Below are 14,230 nucleotides of genomic sequence, written 5' to 3'. Positions count from 1 at the left end.
TCCACACAATACTTCTGATTATTATTGATCTGTCAATTAGAAAAAGTATAGCTCAGATCTCTATGATCAAATAATCTTTTTGAGCTCTGCTGTGCAGGAGGGCACAATTTGCTTCAGAAATTCACTCCTGCAGAAGCAGAGGTATGTGAGGGACACTAGCTGTCAGTAAGCCCTGCAGTTTCATTGCTTTTTACCCCAAAATTCTCATTTTGCAAACAAAAATTTGAAACTTGAGACTCCCACATGCCTTTGTATCATGACCGTCTGCACCCAGGGATACTGCCCTGTGGATTAACACCAGGATGAATAAGGCATGCCCCAATAAAAAGGGTAACATAGGTACAATGAACTATCTGTATGTTTTGAAGTTTGCAGGATATGAGGTGAGGATCATACAGGAATAATAACTCAAAGTAGGGCCTTACTGGCACATAAAATGGATTTTAATAGAGGAAAAAAGGATAGTTGTGCTCTGAACTGCTTGAGTCACGGGAGTGTTCCTGTTATCTTACATTTTATTTTACTGTTTCTTTTTCAGATCCAGTTCCAGCCTTGGATTTAGGACAGCAGCTTCAGCTGAAGGTTCAACGTATGCACGATATTGAAACAGAGAACCAGAAACTTAGGGAAACTCTAGAGGAGTACAATAAGGAATTCGCCGAGGTGAAAAATCAGGGTAGGTTGCAAACGTATTCTTTTATCAGCTTTTAATGCATACTGAAATTTGAAGACAGGGATTAAATTAAGTTTTATTTCTTACAGGTTGGGTTGACAGTAGCATTGCAATTCAGTAAAGAAAGTATAATAATCTATTATAGCCAGTTCTGTATTTATATGTATGGATATGACTTTGGATAAACTCTTTGGTTCCTTTGGAAGTTTCATCTTCTGTAACACCAAGTCAGAGACTGGAGCTGTTATTCTGCATATTCAGTTGTAGCCTTCAGTGCTACCTGAAAATTACACCCCTGACTGAAGTTAGATGTAGACATTTTATGAGAGACGGTACTACTACTGACGTCAAGCTGAATGTGGGTGTGGGTGCTTGTAGTACATACATTTTACACAGACAAACAGAAAAATCCAGTATTTTATACACACATACAAATCTGTACAAAATGGAACTTTTTCTGTACTCTGTTTTTCCTTGTCTAAATCTGAAATGTGTTACTGGGGTACATTCGGCATACATACTTTATATTTACTCTAGAGACTATCCATAGAGCAATGTAAATACTAATACTGTTTAATTATTTAGGTAAGTTTTAATGAGACCAGAGTACATGAAAATACGTGAAAATCTCAATGAGATTTAAAGCCTGTTGTCTTTAAGACTGTTCAAGTTTTCTTGTGATTCAGAAGAAAGTTTCCTGCACCAGGAAACATAATCTGCTCAGTTATACACCTACTTGCCTATACATGGGACTTCTTATTTCCATGTTTAATATTCAGTTCTGGGTGGTGGAAAGGTAAATTGTCTAGGCGTTTGGGAAGATGGAGATTTTTTTTTTTTTTTAATGTTATGGAACTGTTGCACCCAAGTGGGTAACGTTTGAAAGCTACATTAGCAACTAAGTTGGTTCTGTTACATCTCATTTTCAGCAGAAGGAGCATATATGCAGTTACATATTTATGTTTTAACACAGAGGGTGTGACCTGTGGAGAGGACAGGTATCAGCATGCGAGGATTCAGGCTGGACTGCAAAAGATGTCATGTGGGAGCTGTAATGCTCTAAGCCCAACAGTATTTCTGCTGGAAATGTACAATAATTGCAGTTCACTGTGCAGAGTTTTCCTGAGGCTGTGCATCCTGTACATCCAGGCATGACAGGGGTTCATCCCAGAAAGTGGGGAAGATCTTGACTTCCAGAGTTTTTTGCTGCAATCACTCATAAACTGGCATTTTTTATCTTCCCTGGTGTGCACTAACTTCCTTTCTGGTTTGCCACTGCAGTCTTTGCGTTGTTTTTCACTCCAGTGCAATAGTTCTACACTCTGTTTCAAACAGGGATTAATAAGATATCCAGGGAAAAGCCTGTTGTTAGCTAAGGGTGCTTTGATCAGTTAATCTCTTTGTTTGGAGGGCTGTGTATGAGCTATACGGTGCCTGTAAGAACTTCCAAAACTGGGATAAATGGCAGTGGCTAACAAGCTTTAGCTGACCTGAACGGGAAAGAAAGCACTTAGTCCTTCAAGCAGTGTAGAGGATTAAACTGTGCTTGTCCAACATGTCTATTGTTAGGTGCCTAAAGGTAAAAACAGGTTTTGTTAGAAAAGTCATAATTTTTTCCCATATTTGTGCACTTCTTGCATTCATTTTTGTAGTTTTGTTTCCTTTTAAAATGAAACATTCAAATTTTGTCAAGATGCAACTATATGCATTTCAATGAGATTATTTCACTGTCTGCTTCTCCATATACCTGAATACTTTTGCAGACTTACATCTGAAAATACCTGGAGCAAAGGTGTCTCCTGTACAAAGAGTACATCCTTTGTACATATGAATGAGCATCCTTTTGTCTGTGTGAAGGAGCATCCTTTGCTTATTCAGGAAAAGATCAGGATTTGTATTACTTCCCGGATCTCAGAGAAGAATTTCCCTTTGCTTAAAAAAAAAAAAAAAAAAAAAAAAAAAAAAAAGTGACATGTCCTTTTCACGGCCTATTACTCAGTAATGAGCCTCATCTGATTTTTGCACAGCTAGCAAAATCCCACTCCTTCATTCAAAAGTAGCTGGTTTGCTGGCAGTCGTTTTTACCACTCTTCCCCCTGCTTTTTTGTGGTCACAGTGGCCCAAGCTGCCTTCGGTGTAATTCCCAGACAGCAGACCTTGTCACCCACTATCTACTGTCTGGCTTTACAGTTCTCTAGTCAAGTCTAAAGTCTAGACTTTGGAATGATTATGCATGATTTTGTGTGATATTATTGAGATTTTTTTCCCCAAGTCCATAGGCTTTACTTTTCATAGTAGAGTTTGTCTTTCTATGATGTTTCTGCAGAATGAGAAACTTTTTATGTCCAAAGGTGTTTTTTCCTAAAGCATTGTTAATGGCATCTGTTAATAACCTGATGTCTTTAAACCTCCACATCTCTGTGTAAGTACATTGAAATGTATTGCTAGCTGTGAGTCTTCTGGCAGTCTAACGCTTTTTCCAAATTCCATTATTGTTACAAAGCATACTCTGGTGAATGTCCTGCTTTTCCTCTTACGAGCCCTATAAGGATTCAGTCCTTTCCTGTGGGTGGGATCAAAGGGCTTTCACGTGCGAATGGATCAGGGCATGTAACAAGATGTTGTCCATCAGAGGCTGTGCCCTAACTCCGCAGGTTTATGTATCTTCTCTCATCCATTACTGGCCACAGTAAATGCAAAATAGCCTCTTTATCTGAGAGAAGGGTTTCTGCAAATTCACTGGAAGGCTACAAGTGTACTCAGAAAGTTATAATAGTTAATGCTTGTGCATAAAACCCAGTGTCGATGACAAGGCAGTTAGAACAACTAGAATATGAAGGACTCCAGAGTGTCTGTTGAATCTGATCTACTGTTAATACAGCAGTTAAATCTTAACTGCCGTATTTTTCATCAGTTGTGAAGCAGAACGTAGCTGTATCCCAGATATGTGTTCAATTAGTGTTAGATTGCATCTGTGCATGAGCCATAGTAAAACTGCCTCTTTTTACATGAGCACAGTTATGTGAATTAACTGTCCTATGTGTAAACGCATACTTAAACCTACACTGGGACTTTATTAATCTCCACTCAGCAGCGAGCTAATTTGAGACTAGTCAATACAGTGATATTATATTTTACAACTGATTTTTTTTTCTTCTTTTTTTTTTTTTAAAGTCATGTTAGAGGAACCTTCTTTGCTGTGCTTTCCAGCAAACTCCATTGATCCTTCTCAACCTAAACACTTAAAGTTCAATTTAACATTTAGGGAGTAAAAGGTCTCCAAAGGGACTCATATCCATTGATTTTGTGTCAGAGTTGAAGAGCTAAAGTTTAAAACACACTGAGCCTACAGGGTAAAGAAAGCCTTGTGTTGTGGAACCACGTGGAGCTGTGTAAACTCATTCTTCCCCTATTGTTTTTCTGTAGAGGTTACAATAAAAGCACTTAAAGAGAAAATCCGAGAATATGAACAGACCCTGAAGAACCAAGCAGAGAATATAGCCCTTGAAAAAGAACAAAAGTTACAAAATGATTTCGCAGAGAAGGAGAGGTGAGTGTGCATGTGTGCGTCTGTAGGTATTGTAGGGGAGGAGAGATGTATTCTTCTGTTTAATCTTCCCAGCCAGGACTCTCTCTTCAGTGTACTGAGACAGCTCATATATTGAGCGATTCTGGCGATTTATGTGTTTGACACGGAATCATTTGATACTCAACTTTGCACAGAAAAACAATCGTGAAAGTGTGGAAGTAAAACAAGGACAGATTGTTTCTTCACGGTAGTGTTGTGTGGGGGCTGTCATATTCAGAAGGGTGCAAACCTGCTTTTATTCTTCACTAGCTGTATTGTCCTTTGTGAAAATAATCTTTCTCCATTAGCCGACAGTGTAATTCAGTCTGCTGTGTCTGCTTTGTGTGTCACAGTACCATTGTACAATCTGTACAACCCTGAGCTGTTTAAGATGAAACACTGTACCCAAGAGCCTGGGCAAAAGATGCATCACCCCTGCTCCTGTGGTAAAATCTAAGAGAGGGGATGTGTTCCTGAATTATCCTGAAAAGGTTTGCGTATTCCTACATGTCAAAATTAAGAAGTATTTTAATTATTTATTATTGATTTTTTGGAAGCATCTTGGATGCATTTCTAATCTTTTGCAAATGAGCAGGGAGTGTTTGAATCTTTCAGGTTAGTGGGCAAACAAATCAGGCAGGACGAGACCAAGGGTCTTAAGAGGGAGTTCTTTCAGTCTGCATTCCCTACCTTGAGAATTTATTTCTCCCATGGATCAATAACACTGAAGCTATAATATGTTCAACTTAGTGTGGAAGCCCTTCAGTTTGCGTGAGCTTTTTAGTTGGTGGGTTGGTCGCTTAAATTCAGGTCTGAGTGGGAAGAATCTACCAGTGAATGCAAAGCTTTTTTTAATTCATCAATATCTGTGGTTACTTTTTGATAAGTAGCATGTAAGCAGTGGCTTTAACAAGTGCAATTTAGATATGCTTAAAAATAAAATAAAATGACAGGGCATGGAATGCAAATAAAAGTGTGTATAAGAGAGGTTTTGAGTTCTCAAAGTATATAATTTGGTATGAAGGGAACTGATGCATGTTTCTTGCTATAAATAGTTATTAACCTGGTCAGCAGTGTTGCAGAATAAATTTATGCACCCTATGGAGTGCAAGTAGGATGCTGGTAGTTTCATAAGCCATTTCACAATTCCGAAATCTGCAGAATATCTTAAAAACAATGTCGTAAAAAGCAGCGACTCCTGGGAGATGTTGGAGCAACTCCCTTTCAGAGATGAGTTTTATAATTCCTGTAGTCTAGCCTTTAGCAAAGTGTAGTGACTGTATTGCCAGATGATGTTAAAATGCGTATAACTGACACAAATGAGAAAATGTTGCCTGTGGACATCAGAAATGTGAGCATATTAAAGGTTTGCTCATGTTATATAGAAAATATCAATGTGAGATTTGTTTTGAAATATGTGTGGTTTTTTAAAGAGTAGCTAATAATATTGCTGCATTTGGCATCCATTACAGCTATGGTGAAACAGCTGCCGCATCTATTCACTATATCAGTTACGGCAACAAATTTCTTCATTATGACAGTAAAATGGAAATGTATCATTCTTCTTGTACTAACTTTGTACAACAGAGGGTGCTTGGTGACAATTTTCTTAATGTGTGTGACATTTCCAAAACAAATTATGCTCAAGAAAACCTTCCACTAAAGTTGTCATTTATATAGCAGTCAACTCTTGTATAATGTTCACAGCTTATGTTATGAGGTGGCTACACTGTTAAAATTTTAATAAGTGGGACTGCAAAGTATGAACAGTATTGCAATGTGACATGATTTATGGGTCCCATTGAAGCACCTTGTAGTCTGTGTGGTGTTGTCAGTTGTCTGATTACAGTTGAGACATTTAATCACTCCATCTTCCAAATTTGCAAAATACAAATAAGTTGTTTAACATGATTACGAGCTCTGTTCTCACCTCTTCTCTTCCCTTTATAGAAAATTGCAGGAGACACAGATGTCGACAGCCTCAAAGCTGGAAGAAGCCGAACACAAAGTTCAAGCTTTGCAAACAGGTTTGGCATCGCTATTCTGACCTATACCAATGATCAGGCTGGAGGTGAGAGGATAGAAATCATTAAATGTATCAGGACTGTGTGTGAACCAGCTCTTGCAAGTGCAGAGAGATCCAACAGAGCTTGAACATGCTTTGTGAATCGGAGCTCCTTCTGGGCTTCGCACCTTAAGCGAACGTTTGTGTTGCAGCCAGTCTATTGGTAAATACAGTGGACAAGGCCAAGCATGAAGCACGTACAATATTAGAGCATCGCTGCAATTAAAGCAGGCCATGGAACTTTTCATCCATGTTGTGTTTTGCTCTGGTTTCACACATTTCTGAACTATGATAAATACATGTAGTGGTCTGGGTTCAGTATGAACCCAGTTTATACCAGTGTGTCTTGCCTGTTGCTATGACTTGCTTGCCATTAATTTTTATCTCTGCATAGTTACAGATTCCAGGTCTGGACACATTTGGTTTTGTTTACTGTGAGAACACAAGAAATTTTATTCCCTGAATTACTGCAATAAATATTTCAAATGAATAAGCAGTTTAGCCAGCTTAATAAGAAATAAATAATGTCTAGCTTTGTTAAGCAGAAACTGGGAATTTTTGCAATGTAAAAGAAATACCATAAGAAATTGTGAATAATCAAGAGCTGTTTTTTCTAAGTCATGATGGTTTGCCTAGGTAGAAAGATAAAGCAGAGAATTTTTCATCAGGAGGTGTACAGCTTTATTTATGGCTGAATAAAAGAAAAAGGAGTAGTCTTTTTGCTTTTCACTGCTGTTACAGTGCTGTAATGCTTCATGTTTATGCCTTTTAGCCTTGGAAAAAACCAGAACAGAACTATTTGATCTGAAAACAAAATACGATGAAGAAACTACTGCAAAGTAAGATTTCACTGTTTTCTTTCTATGTCTTCCTTCAGGGTATCACTGCTTTTTTTTTTTTGCATCTGTCTTGTTGGAGACAGATGAGATGGAAGAGGTTCGGGAGTCCAGATTTGTTGGAAAACATGGTCATAATTTGGCCTCCTATAGAGAGATACTAGTTTTCATATTTTCTTCCACCCAACAGGGCGCTTTTCCTGGCACACATGCTGCTGCATTCCTGGTTTCATTCTCAGGTGCTGCATCTACTATGTATCTCCTGTACTACGTATCTCTTGTATTTTATTTAGAAATAGGGCAATTTCAGAAATAAGATATTTACCATGATCTTCCAATCTTGGTGAAAATAAAATTTACTTTAGTAAAGGATTTCTATTTCACTGTTAGGCACCCTGGTTCTTTCTGCTTTTGGGGTAGCGGTCATCCCTCTGTCAAATTCACCCCAAAGTACAGAGAGTAGCATTTTTGGCAGATTTTTCTTGTTTTAAAGTAGAACATGAAGGTAGTCTCAAAAATATATGTCCTTGTCTTCTTAATGGCTACTGTTTTCAATTATCCCCTGGTTTTGTTAAGAATCAGTGCAGGAAACAACAAAAGAGAGACAGACTTCTGCTGGTTTTCTTTGAACCCTTCATATTTAAGGAAAGTTAGTAATGAGAAGGAATTCTCATGATCAGCAGTATTAAGACCAAAGAGTCATTTCTGTGTCTGGAAATGGGATGGGAAAGAAGCAGCCATTTCAAACGGGTGTCCCTGGCCTGCTGTAAGGGCAAGGGTTAGAAGACGCACGTCACATCCCTGTGCCCACTACCTGCGTCCCACAGAGCCCCAGCTTCACCTCTGCTTCCAGGTAGGCGGGTGTTCAGCTGAACGGAGAGGAGAACCCTTGCTTCTGCCCTTACCACCCATTCTGGTACAGGAGGAATGGTAAGGGAAGGCTGTTGGCAGTCTCTGTTTTGGGGCAAGAGAAACTATAGCCTAGGCTTGATGGGAGGAATGACGTAGTCTTGGTTTTGTCTGTAGGTAAGTGCTTTCTCATATGGCTCATGGCGGTCTAGATAATACACATTTTTCAAAACCAGTCAAATTGGCAACTAGTTTTAATTTCTTGGCGTGTGGTTCTGTAAGCGTTGAGGATCCAATTCCCCACTGAGTACATGGGGAATTTGGAGCTTACAAAATTCGGTCCATAGTAGTTAAGAATCAGTGCTTGGAGTTGAAGCACCTTTTTACATCATTCAAGATAATCTTTTAGGTAAATTTTGGGTTTGCTCTCCAAGTCCAGTTTCCTTTGAGTTCTGTATAAGGTGATAAAAAGTATTTTTGTTCCCTCATTGATTTCATCTGTCTCTAAGAGATGCATGCTAATGATGTTTCTGATGGAGCCTTAAATTACTGCAGATTGCTTTTTTTTTTCCTGTTTTTTTCTTTTTTTTTTTTTTTTTCTTTCTTTCTGCACGTAACTGATGCTGGCAGCTCTTCTGCTGTTATTTTGTCTTGCAGTTGCTTCTGTGGGAACAGTCAGAGATCAGGGCTCAGTGGTTGTAGGCACTGAACCTAATAACCCCTCACCCTTTTTAATGTTTTTGTTTGCAGAATGTGTGCTTCATTTTTTAATACTATTTCCCTAAGTACGGTAATTTATCTTACACTGAGCAAAAGATGTACTTTAAAATGTTTGCTTGCGTTTCTAATGTGTTTCATTCTTTCAGAGAGATTCATGCGGAAATATTTTCATATGATCTTGAATATGATTCTTACCTAATATATATAGAATTACATAAAATTAGTAGCATCTGCAGTAACAAGTTTATTGTGTTCTGTAGCAGAACGATTATGAAGGCTGGGACTAGAATATAGTGATCATGGAGCTGAATTCTGAAGCAGGCATTAAGCGTGTACTTTATCTCCCAAACTAATGTACTGTGAAAACAAACTTGTAGGACCTAATAACAGCAGAAATATTTTATCATTGTTTTGGATATTTATGGCAGGAATAGTTCTTGCATAACAACAGCCATCTGTGGCGTTTGTAGCCCAAATTTTGCAATATGGAAATCCAGAAAAACATGAAAAGGGAACTGAATGTAGACAGTGAAATTGAGTCATCTATTTTAATTGTAAAAGCTGGGAGAAATGTTGAAAAAACACCAATAAAAACGGTGAAAGACAGTTTGATTCTTTTCTAAAAAGAAACCCTCTTTTGATCTAAGTCTGAAAAGCTACTTGTATTGCCAATTTTAATTTTATGTTTTAAAAACATGTGATTTTTATCTTAGGCCAGAATTGTTAGTTTTACTGACGCTTATTTGATGCAGATGAATTGGAGTGCCTTCAGGAAAAAAAAGATAATTGTCAATTTTTTAAAGCTAACAGTGCTTTTAAGATTTTCAGTTTTGGAATAAAGCTGTCTTTCAACTGTTTGTAACTTTGAAAATCTTTCAAACAACAGAAAAAAGAAGCAAAAGAAATATACAGTAAGAAGTCTTCAGTATCAGCATTAAGGAGTCTGGATTTTGTCCGAGCCAACTGGTTGTTGAGATCTTAAAGTTGGAAATGATGATGCCTACTTGTTTGTTTAACTTTTTAAAATGTCCCCGTTCAAAATACTACGTGCAAAGTGAGGTACGGAGGTACCGTCCGAACTTGATGCTAGCAAGGCATCTTCAAATGAGATCGATCGCTGAAATTAAAATCTTCAGTCAAATTAGCTTCTGTCATCCCAGTCTATAAAAATCCCCCGTTCCCTTTGCCCGCGAGCAGGTAACGGGTAAAGCGGGAGCAGAGGTGCTGCCCATGCCCCTTCCCCTGGCCCCTGCATCCTGCAGATAGCCTGCATGCAGGGCACTGAAGGTGTTAATGACAAAAAGAAGTTTATTATGTGCAGTCATTGCAGTCTGTCAGCTGGAATATCAGAAGCTGAATTTGACAAGATGGCAGCAGCAAAGTTTTCCATGTGTAGGCTTGAAGTAAAATGTAATTAGCCTTTATGTGCAGAACAAGGATCCATTGATGAATACAGCTGGTCTTTGTTTTCTTCTGTCATTGAGTGTGGGAGGTAAAAGTGTTCTTCTTCATGTTTATTAATACAAGATTCCTTAGACAAATGGCAAGCACAGTTTAATATTTGTTGGAACACAGAGGGGCTTGCCAAAACAGTTGTTGTGTAAGAGGATTTCAAGGTTTTCAGATTATAATCATCTCTGGGTTAAATAAATGAATGATTACTCTGCCTTTTTCAATTAAAGAGGCACATCCTCTCTCGAGGCCTGATACTGATTTTGTTTGCTGTCCCACACGTTTCTATCAGCAAACCTGGATTTAACCAACACTAATGAGTTTGATCTAGACATTCTATCAGAGTGGGAACTGAAAAGCAAACTCAGACTTGAGTTTCAGGAAAATTAAAGAATGTTGGGGGTTTTCTTTTTTTCCTAGTGCAACAGACTTTTTTTTTTTTTTCTTTATCTGTAGAAAAAGAATTGTTCTTGTATGCATTTCCATAGTTTTCCAGGGACAAACTGTTCTCCTTGCTAACATTGCTCTTTCACTTCTGGTTCGCTGCAGACTCCGAGCAAGTGTTTGGGATTCCCAGCTGAGTGGTTAATGCTTCCAGCTAAAATGGTTGAATTCCAGTTTTAGATCAATTCCAGAGCCACCTCTTTGCTCCGACCTCTCCTCTCCCCCAACCTAAATGAATTCTAATTGGAAAAGGATCTTCGGTTGTAGCACATACAGTAGGCTTGTTACATTACTGTTAACATGTGGGTTGAGGCTCCCTGCCTTTGATGAAAGAAAATATCGAATTTCACTGAAATGCTACATTTTCACCAGTAAATGTTAAGTAGTCTTGTGAGGGTTTTAGGTACTGCCCTCCCTTCTGCAATAAAATGCCTTCATAAACAACACAAAGCAAAAAATGTTTGGGTTAAGGTTGTTGGTCAAAGCAGCTCTGCTACCAGTTTTGTTACCTATGCGATTTTCTGAAAAATGCAGACTTTTGGTTCTTCTGAAAATAGGGTAGGCATAGAAAATGCAATGGAGAAGGAGGTTTTCATATTTACTAAAGCGGTCATCCTAAAACAACTACTTTCAATAACTTGTAGAAAAATATTTTGCCTTCCAGTGTATGAAGCAGAGAATTGTTGTCCTTTCATAGATCAGACTGATTATTATTTTTTTTGGCAACACAGCTAAGGATGGCACAGGAGGGCATATTGGTGTAGCATCATTAAGACTGTACACTGGTGCAATATTGCAAATTACCCCACTGTATAGATCCAGCTGACTTATTTTAATCCTGGACTGCATTTTAATGAAAACTAAATCTGGAAATGAAACGAGCGCGGTTGATGAAAGTGCGGTCTGCGAGCTAGCAGTCCCTGCTTTACGATAAAGGACAGTTTTTCATTGTTTTAGGGCCTGAATCAGCAAACTTGACTCACAGGATTTCAATATCAGTATTTAATACTCCTTTTGTTGCAGGGGTCATAGACCTCAGTCTGCGAGGCCGGGGATACTGGGGTGGGCACTGTGCATGTATCTCTTACAAAGGCCGTCTCTGCCCTAAAGAGCTTACAGCATGATATCATGACAACGTAAAAGAAGTTAACGAAACAAATAGGTAGAAGCTCGGGATTGGGAGGACAAAGTAAGGCCTATTTTCATCCCTGTATCCTGCTTGAAAATAAATCCTCAAGTAATCTGCACAAAGTCAGAGGTGGGTGACAGATGGGGAGTGCTGGGGCAGAGGCAGGCGATGGTGTCAGGCAGGCAGGAGGGCTGCCAGCCAGGGACAGCGGGGAGGTAAACAGCTCCTCGTGTTACCTGCGTGCGGGCGCATGGCACTCGAGTCTCCAGTTGCGGGGAAAGGAAGAGGTTTCATGGATTATACGCCAAAATACAGTAACAGAAGGGGATGCCTGTGTTTTTTGGCTGTTTGGGGAGAAGCATGCTCTTCTTCCTACTCATTATCGAGCAGACGTGTTCATCAGATATCAGTGCAGAATAAAGTTGTAAAGATGTGGCTTTCTGCATGGAAGGAGAGTAGGATTGGGCTTGAAGACAGAGGACCAGTAGTTTTAGAGAATTAATGAAGAATTATTTCTGCCTGAAGTTATGTGATGGAATTGGAGTTCAAGTATTCGTGTGAAATCTTCTGTTACATTGGGGTGAATCTCAGTTAACTTGGACTTCAGGGGAATAATTCCCAATATATAGTGAGAATGGAATTTGGCCTATGAATTATTTACTTTAATTTTTTTTAACAAATCTTTCTTGTTTAAGTGCTGGCTGGTACCAATATATCACTTCTCAAATGTTTGTACTCTTCCATTTTGACGGTGCTCAGGGTCAAACTGAATAAAAAATAAAGTCGTGCTCCCTCCAGCATCACATAATTACTGTGATAGATGGTCTCAAATGCTGCTTCCCCCCATTGAGCATGAAATACTGTAGTTAGGGTGCTTGTGTTGTACATGACATGAAATAGCTTCTATTTGCTGTGCCTTTAAGGTCTTAAAGTTTCCTATTTCCTGTTCTTTTGATGAGTCATTAACTTCTAATGCTCGTCTCTGGAATTATTGCTGTATTTAAAGTGATTTCCCTAAAAACAGGACACGGAGAACTTCATAGGCCATGTCTCTTACAGTTTTTTCTCTTTTAAATTTCCTAGTCATACAGCCGTCAGTGAAACCCCAGGAGTAGTGGTAATGGGGGGATCAGAAACCAGGGAAGATGTTACAGAGAACTAATTTTTTTTTTTTTTTTTTAAGAAAAAAAAGGGGGAGAAAAACTGAATGTCTTAAATGTTACAGAAAGCTCTGTCTGCATTTTATAATTTGAGATATTTGTTAAAAGCTTTAACTGTGCCTTATGCAAAACTCAACAGGCTGAAAGTTGCTGTGTAACATTAATATTTTGCTTAAAAACCTAGAAATGAAGATGAATGAAAATACTTTGGAGATCAGCTTCTTTATTTTGATCTAAAGCTCTTGTGTGAAATAAGGCTTGAAAGCCCATGTGCAAACCAGCATTTTTTTGTCAAGTTTCTGGTTCGGCCTACAGTCAAACCAGAAAAGTTGCAAGATAGTATGCTATGGGGAGTGAATTACAGTGTTACTGTAACACTTGCCTTTGTGAAATATTGAGTGCTTGCTTTGAAATGTTGTCATTAGTCTTTACTTTTGGGTAGGGAAACTGAGGCATGAGGAGTAAGCATAATGCTCAAAGCCAACGAGTCTGGTCTTGGCTGGAGTCTAGAAATATGCAGACATGAGAATTATAAATGACAAACTGGCAAAAAGTTTTTTGGTTTTTTTTTTTTTTTTTTTCAATTTCTAAGGGTGCATTTCTGAGAGCTCCATATAAATGGAGCATTTAGAGTTTGTAGGAGTTAGTGCTGTAGCTGGGCTCTGTTGTCTTTTTTGTTAGACTTGTAGTGCTTGCAATTAGTTAATGTAACTTTTTGACAGCACAGAAGTGCCCTAGGTCCTTTCAGGGGTTTTTTTGGTTTGTTTTTTAACTTCAAGTGAGACTGTTCAGTTCCTTTTTCTAGTATAGCCTAAAAACTGGTGTTATTTAACAGCCCAAAGTAGAAAAAAGCAGCCTTAGGGTATTCCAGCATATTCTAGTCATCACGCTGTTATCTATAACCTTGGGTTGACATGAGATTCTTAGATGGAAATCTTTAAATAAATGCAAAGTACTGCATCAAAGGGTCTTAGGCTACTGTGCCAGCCATGCTGTTGGTCACCCTGACCATGGCTGCAACTACGGCTCCTTATGGGGCATGAAACTGCATGGAAGAGGCTGCAGCGTCCTTGGTGCATGGGTCTGTATGAAATCACAAGGGGCAGAAGCATCCCTGTCCTGTCTGTTCTCACTTGCTCTTGCTGGAGCCAGACCTCTTCAGGCTATTGCAAGCTGCCTTAGTCCATTGAGCAGAGGAACGACGAGCATGTTCCTGCAGTCCCAGCCTGCCAGCAGGAACTGGCTTTCCCTGTGAGTCCGACAAAAGGGCAGTCCAATTTTTTGAGCCATCTTGCCACAGTGGCTCATTTTATCTGTAACAGCTGAACTCTGTA

General features: G+C 38.9%; 1 protein-coding gene across 10 annotated transcripts in view; it reads left to right on the top strand.

Annotated features, from left to right (window-relative positions):
- Nucleotides 1-14,230, top strand: part of CUX1 (cut like homeobox 1) — a 283,672-nt gene that overhangs the window by 141,422 nt on the left and 128,020 nt on the right. For all 10 annotated transcript variants that reach the window (XM_052804541.1, XM_052804539.1, XM_052804538.1 and 7 more), the window contains exons 5-8: nucleotides 539-676; nucleotides 4,100-4,223; nucleotides 6,192-6,268; nucleotides 7,079-7,145. In XM_052804541.1, coding sequence (XP_052660501.1) covers nucleotides 539-676; nucleotides 4,100-4,223; nucleotides 6,192-6,268; nucleotides 7,079-7,145 — 406 coding nt within the window. The remainder of the gene's footprint in view (nucleotides 1-538; nucleotides 677-4,099; nucleotides 4,224-6,191; nucleotides 6,269-7,078; nucleotides 7,146-14,230) is intronic.

The sequence above is a fragment of the Harpia harpyja genome, chromosome 12 (genome assembly GCF_026419915.1).
Source record: "Harpia harpyja isolate bHarHar1 chromosome 12, bHarHar1 primary haplotype, whole genome shotgun sequence".
Lineage (NCBI taxonomy): Eukaryota > Metazoa > Chordata > Aves > Accipitriformes > Accipitridae > Harpia > Harpia harpyja.
This window is presented reverse-complemented; position numbering and strand designations above follow the sequence as displayed.